This window comes from Notothenia coriiceps, unplaced genomic scaffold (assembly GCF_000735185.1).
Source record: "Notothenia coriiceps isolate Sejong01 unplaced genomic scaffold, NC01 NC01_scaffold00037250, whole genome shotgun sequence".
Classification (NCBI taxonomy): domain Eukaryota; kingdom Metazoa; phylum Chordata; class Actinopteri; order Perciformes; family Nototheniidae; genus Notothenia; species Notothenia coriiceps.
This window is the reverse complement of record NW_011369951.1, coordinates 77,553-84,873: the sequence shown is the minus strand read 5'-3', so window position 1 is coordinate 84,873 and position 7,321 is coordinate 77,553. Positions and strand designations below refer to the sequence as shown.

The 7,321-nt window shown below is 41.2% G+C and overlaps 1 protein-coding gene across 1 annotated transcript in view; it reads left to right on the top strand.

Moving 5' to 3' along the window:
- The first annotated feature begins 3,413 nt into the window (after positions 1–3,413).
- The window catches only part of LOC104967147 (endophilin-B2-like), a 9,080-nt gene continuing 5,172 nt past the window's right edge, over positions 3,414–7,321 (top strand). The window contains exons 1-4 of the mRNA XM_010796562.1: positions 3,414–4,171; positions 4,260–4,360; positions 4,577–4,591; positions 5,587–5,773. Of these exons, the coding sequence (XP_010794864.1) occupies positions 3,989–4,171; positions 4,260–4,360; positions 4,577–4,591; positions 5,587–5,773 (486 nt within the window). The 5' untranslated portion in view covers positions 3,414–3,988. The remainder of the gene's footprint in view (positions 4,172–4,259; positions 4,361–4,576; positions 4,592–5,586; positions 5,774–7,321) is intronic.

The window sequence follows — 7,321 nt, the reverse complement described above, 5'->3', positions numbered from 1 at the left end:
CAGCGAGCTCCCCCCAGTTACAGTTTAATCGTGGGCTGGGCTGGGTGCAGTGGCGGACTGGCCATCGGGACGAATCCCGATGGGCCTGTACCGAAGTGAGCCGGTCGGATAAGTCACTAGCACATCCCCCACTCCCCCCGTTGACAATTTACTAGTGGTACCGAAGTGGGCCGGTCGAGAGTCCCGGGCTGATTTTTAGTCCCAGTCCACCACTGGCTACATGACCGTATGATCGCCCATATTGACGCACCTAATTCCTAAACTTCTAACAGATACAACATAAACCGATCCTTCAGCCTCATATGAGCTCTCAGACACGTTCAAAATTAAACTGTCATCGCTGTGTGAGCTTGCTGCTGTGTGCGCCATCATGCGTTTACATGCAGATGCTGGGATCCTGAACGGTGCAGCTGGAGCGCTGTGCCCGCATTGACGTCACCCATAATTTGGCGGGACTTGAAGAATCCCCGAGAAGATCCAGGAAATGGTCAACATTGAAGGGCAGATGAATGGTTATCAAAGTACAACTATCCAAAATCAGTTCAGTAACGGTTTTCAAGGGGACAATATTTACTCAAATTGATGGGTTTGGATGATGGGGGAAAATCGTGTCACAGGCTCTTTAAGGCAGATCTGTTTTCAAAGAGTTGAGGATGATAGGATGCAAAAAAAACCTGCATGAAAAACGTTATCTGCTGTTAGTGTTGTTCAGCGAGCAGATGTCATTTGCTTTTTCAGGATGCAAAAGATACAAGACATGCTTTACTGTTCATGTCGTATTGGAAGAACAGGGAGGAACAGAATGTAGTTCTGCAGCAAAGTAGGAAGAAGTGACATCTTTCATTTGCATTTATAAATTAATAATACACCTGGTAGTTTCAGAAAATTTCACAAGGAAACACAACACAATAAGGAAGCATCTGTCAACAATCTGTGTTCTGTCCACTTTTTTTTTCACTTCTTAATGAGGACAAGATAAGACAGGACAAAAGTACATCAGCCCTTTATCAGGAGAATCATGTGTTCAAGTTTGATCCCACTGCTGCTTCTGAAGACAAACTCCATGAGGTCTATGGAGTCACATTCAAATGTTGATGGAAATCCCCCTAATGACCGTACGACAGGTCTACGTGAACTATTGGGATGCACAACAATAAATAGTTAATAAATAAGAAAAGGGAGAAAATCCTCATAATGATCAACCAAACAGATCCAAAAGGAATGTTGATTCTCCTGCACACATTGTAACAATGTCTCCAGTGTGGGGATGGGAGTGTGTGTTTAAACACTTTTTGCTAATGCTTACTGAGGAGTTGTGATGTTTAAATGTACAGGTTGGTGTCAAATGTAATAAGCAAATGAAATACCATGGCTTCAGTCACACACTTATGAGTGGTATGCGTGTAATGTGTGTCAGTGCATCTGTGTTGTTTAGCTGAGGAGCTCCAGGTATGTGACAGGCACTTTTCCTTTCTGGTTTCCTCTCTCTCCAATCAGCCAGTCCGAGTCCATCCCTGGCACTGTATACACTGTGATGAGCTGTAACACAGAGGGCATGGTCACTGATGAGACTTATCTTCAAGGTAATGGCTAGAGCCAAAATAACACGGGAAAGGAGGCCCTAGAACATGGCATTATCAGAAACAAGGAGAAAATGTTATTTAAGACAATACATGTGGGGGATGGTATAGTGCCATGTGCTTGTCAGGGTGTTATGATTAAGGCTGCACATTAACCACCATTTGAACAAAATCGCAATACGGACTGGAGCAATACGATACTTGAATATGCTTTAAGAAACACACTACCTCCATCCCAGCTCTCCAGAGGGTTTCATTTATTTTGTTACTAACAGTGTTGCAGCTCCTCCCTTAAAACAGACGCCTTAGATTGATTATAATAAGGGGAAATAGGAAGGGAATAGGGCCTTTTTTATCAACTAATATTTGTTAGAATTTTTTCTAACAAATATTAGTATTAACACATGAATACTACTGTGCAATATATGTTAAGCAGTGGCGAGCCGTGACTTTTATACCTAGGCCCTCTGACCCTCCCCCCCCTTCCCTCTTAAAAAGAAGAGATATTACGTCACAGCGTATACTTCAGCGGAATATCAGTTTGACAGCCCGAGAGGCATACAGTCCTCTGTCAAAAACAGACAGATAGCAGTATTCTTTGAATATCCGTTACCGGTGACTTACTTGTTTTATCTTTTTATTTACTTATTAATTATATATTGTTATTATTGAACTATGCAAGGTATAATTAACAACAGGAGATAAGCTGAAACGGCAGTTTTCAGGACAATTACAAATAGGTTAACTACATATGCCAGCAGATGAAGGAAGTCGACGTTTTAGACCATGGATTTGTAGGTTTGAACTTTCATTTGAATGCAGCATACTTGATAATAATACCATAATATCAGTTCGATAGTGGACCCGTCGTCCAATTATAACCTTGCGTTCAAATTGTAACCTTGCCCTTTGCTGACTACAGTGTATCATCCACAAAAGCATGGTATATGTTGCAGATCAGATAGTAACGAGAGTTCAGTAAACCCGGACACTGGATAATGGCCACGCCCTCTTGGCTGTTAGACACTCCCGGCTGTGGGCTAGATTAAGGATCATCCTCTAACAGCATCAGACATCGCTTGTGGCCGACTTTTCAACACATACAGCACTGCAGTTGAGCAAGAAATCTTACTCGTCAGCTAGAAGCGGAGAGCCCGCGTGAGCAGCAGCATCATAATCATAAAGGGATTTGGCTTGCGCGTCCTGAAGCGGGGCCTGGACTCCTCTATCTTCAGAGTGTCCCGCTCCAGCGGGCTGCCTTTCTGATGCCGGAGCTGAAGGAGTGGAGCTCAGTACAAACGCATGGGAAGCTGAGGGGAAGCAGGCGAGAACATGACAACTAGATCAAAAATAACACAATAAAGTACAAACAGCATCACACAACAGCCAAAAACAAACATATCTGAGTAGCNTTAACTGTATTAATGGCACCTGTTTGAACTCGTTATCAGTATAAAAGACACCTGTCCACAACCTCAAACAGTCACACTCCAAACTCCACTATGGCCAAGACCAATCTTGGCCATAGTGGAGTTTGGAGTGTGACTGTTTGAGGTTGTGGACAGGTGTCTTTTATACTGATAACGAGTTCAAACAGGTGCCATTAATACAGTTAACAAGTGGAGGACAGAGGAGGCTCTTAAAGAAGAAGTTACAGGTTTGTGAGAGCCAGACATCTTGTTTGTTTGTAGGTGACCAAATACTTATTTTCCACCACAATTTGCAAATAAATTCTTTAAAAATCAGACAATGTGATTTTCTGGATTTTTTTTCTCATTCTGTCTCTCATAGTTGAGGTATACCTAGGATGAAAATTACAGGCCTCACTCATCTTTTTAAGTGGGAGAACTTGCACAATTGGTGGACTAAATACTTTTTTTCCCCACTGTATATTTGGGGGGAAATATGCATCAGGGGAAGCCAATGAGAGAGTAAATCACTACTTTCAAGCAGCTGGAGTTAGGAAAAGATGTACGTTTCAGAACTGGGTCGCTAGTTGAACAAACTTTTAAACAAATGAATACATTTCAGTGGAAAAGTGCTATAAAATGCTATCCACAACAAACTGTTTTTGGTGATGAGACACACTCTAATGGGGCTTAATACATTGTAAAACATCTGACACATTGCAGTTCTGAAGCAATTTGTTTAAGCATACTGAGGCCTTAATTTTCACCCTATGGATCCAGCTCCGGTTTACTCTGTTCTGCACACAAAGTTACAAACAATTCAGCAGTATGTTTCATATAAATGTACCTTGGTGTAAATTACACAAATGAGTATCTTCTTTTGCTAATAGGACATGAAAAAATGTGAGACTTCATCACATATAAATCACCAGGCCTATCAGGTTATTATTGTATTGTCAGCCTTTCGTTATTCATTATCATTGCTAGTCATAGTTATGCATGTCTCTAAAGAATCAAGACTTGAGATGTGGAAATTATTTAAAGAAAAACAAAGAAGGAAATATGTCACTGATATGTTCCCTTCTGTCCCAGGCCGAGCATGAGCTCAGAGTGGCCCAAACTGAGTTTGATCGCCAAGCAGAGGTTACACGGCTGCTCCTGGAGGGCATCAGCAGTACACATGTAGGTCTGACACACACACACACACACACACACACACACACACACACACACAATAACAGTGAATAAGAGACGTGTTGTCTGTCTGCAGGTGAACCACTTGCGCTGCCTGCATGAGTTCGTGGAGGCCCAGGCCGCCTACTATAAGCAGTGTGACTTCCACATGAAAGAACTACAGAAAGAGCTGAGCAGGTGAGAGTCACATGGTACAAAACGGACGAATGTTGTGGGATTCACTGGGTCAGTCATTTTTATACGATGAAAATAAGCAGTCAACTTCTAGTGTGATAACTGAGAACTCTTAACAAGGAAGCAGCTTGGACTTCCTCAGTTCTACTGTTTTCTGATTCTGTTATTTTTGGTTTGGTCAAATCTTGATGAATCCCTCTCATTGCCTCCTGCCGTCAGTTGTGATGAGAACGTGTGAGTATGGCTCGCCTCCTGTGTGATCTTTCTTTGTGTTTGTTTTGTGTTCTGATACACATTTAATTGCTTTACAATGCTTCTCAAATTCATATGCTGGAGACTGAAAATCATTGCATTAGGATCATTTCCCAATTATGGAACAGAATGAGATTGAGGTCCTTGTTGGCTTTGCCAATGAGTTGTTCCTTATTTTACCTGACCATAAAATGATCTTTGCCCACCTGCAGCAAACCAGCAGGGAATGCACAAAAGGTGGGGTTTTCTCAAATAAGGCAGTGAAAAGAGAGTTGCACTTGGTGCCTGTTTCTTGCCAACACTCCTCCGCTGCCCCTTTGCTGCTCTTATCAACAAGAGCAAAATATATAAAATATCTCGAAGGAAAGGTTATCACCGGATGATGGTTAAAATGTAGACAAACTATTCAATAAAATATATATATTTTATATAAATATTTGATTCTAACTAGTTTTATTCTACCTTCTATTGGACATTTTACTTTAACTTCTTGTTTATATGAATATCTTAATTTTATTGAATATTTGTATAATGCACATTGTAATTTGTGATGTTTAAATATTTGTATTCTATATTTTTAAACTTTTATTAGATTTCATTCTAAATGTCTCAAAGGCCAATTTCCCCCCCAGGATACTTAAAGTCTTCTGATGCTAATATCAGACTGATGTGTTATAAATGTCCTTCCTGCTGCTAATGCAGGTGATAAAGTACAGCACAGTCCACTGTGGGCCTGTAGATGTCCCGCAATTGAAATAGTGTAATAATTGTGTAGGACTCAAGTTTTCCCGTCAGCATTGAGTTTTGATGGAGCATGACTAACATTTCTTAAGCCTGCGGTGTCATATGTTCCAGTGTAGACGTACTGAAGCATAACTCAAGATATGTTTGGTTTTTGGCTGTTGTGTGATGCTGTTTGTACTATTATTGTGTTATTTTTGATCTAGTATGTATGTTCTCCGCCTGCTTCCCCTCAGGCTTCCCAATGCGTTTGTACTGAGCTCCACTCACCCTTCAGCTCCGGCATCAGAAGGCAGCCCGCTGGAGACGGACACTCTGAAGATAGAGGAAGTCCAGGCCCCGGCTACAGGGACGCGCAAGGCCAAAGTCCTTTATGATTATGATGCTGCTGACTCCAGCGAGCTCTCCCTTCTAGCTGACGAGGTAAGATTTCATCATCAACTGCAGCTGATGTGTTGAAAAAGGGCCACAAGCCAGAAATGTCACTATGCTGATAAGGGATGATCCTTATATTAGCCCCACAGCCGGGAGTGTTAGAGCAGCCAAAGGGACAGTGGCCCATTATCCAGTGTACCGGGTTACTGGAACTCTCAGTCTACTATCTTAGATCTGACAACATATACCCATGCTTTTGTGAAGATACAATGTAGTCACGCAAAGGCAGGTACAATTTGAACGAAGGTTTATAAATTGATCGACCGGTCCACTATCGACTTGAGTATTATTGAGATATTATTATTCAAAAGTAAATGCTGCATTCAAAATGAAGTTACAAACCTACAAACCATGGTCTAAAACGTCAGACTTCCTTCATCTGCTGGCATAATGTAGTTAAACCTATTTGTACATGCTCACTGAAAACTGCGTTTCAGCATTATCTCCTGTTGTAATTAACCTTAGCATAGTTCAATAATAACAATATATAAATAAATAAAGATAAAGATAAAATAAAGATAAAGATAAGTCACGTAAACGATATTCAAAGAATATGTATCTGTCTGTTTTTGAAGAGACTGTATACCATGGGTGTCCAAACTGATATTCCGCTGAAGTATACGCTGTGATGTAATATCTCTTCTTTTTAAGAGGGAAGGGGGGGGAGGGTCAGAGGGCCTAGGTATAAAAGTCACAGCTCGCCACTGTAGGGGGGACACTTCCGCCCCCTCCTCAGAAGCAATCCAGACGATCAACCGGATCCTGTGGCTGTGGGCCCTTCTCACTTCTCTTATTTTTAATTTCCTCGCTCCTCGGTCTCGGTCTCACCGGAAGTTGATTTGTCTGCGCCATCTTGAGTAGCATCCCAATGGCCTTATTTTTGCCGGAGGAGCGAGGAGCGATAACCGAGGAACCATCAGACCATCCTCCGATGAAATCCTCAGACACTCGCCCAGCCCCTTACTGTGTATCGCTCACTGATTGGACGATGCAGCGCATGCACTGACCTGATGCTTCTTGACATGAGAGCAGTTTCCCAGCGGAGTGAAGAAAATACATGAACCTCACGGGAGTCACTCAGTTTATACTGTTTTGTTTCAATTAATGTATCATTTAGTTACAAATATGTGATATATCTGAACAACAAAGTGGTCAAAAATAATTTTATTCATTTTTTGGAAACATTTTCATGATCGCTTTTTTCGTTTTACATTTTCATTTATTGTCATTTCCATTCAGTCAGTCATTAAGTGCTATTTAAAATGTTAATGTGCTACATATCCAAACAAACAAACAAAGTGTGCAAATCCAATGAATGTTAATCTAACTGGGTTTTGATAGAGAACATATCTCTTTTTTCTTCTCTCAGTTATTTTATTTCTATTTGTGCACTCTAATCAATATTAATCAAAACTATTGTTCGTTTATACGAGGGGCAAGAATGGGCGTTATCTTTTGAGAATTAGTTCTTATTTATTTGTGTGAGTTGGGGCGAACAAAAAAGAGGCCGAGTCGTACGGAATACGAGGGTTGGGG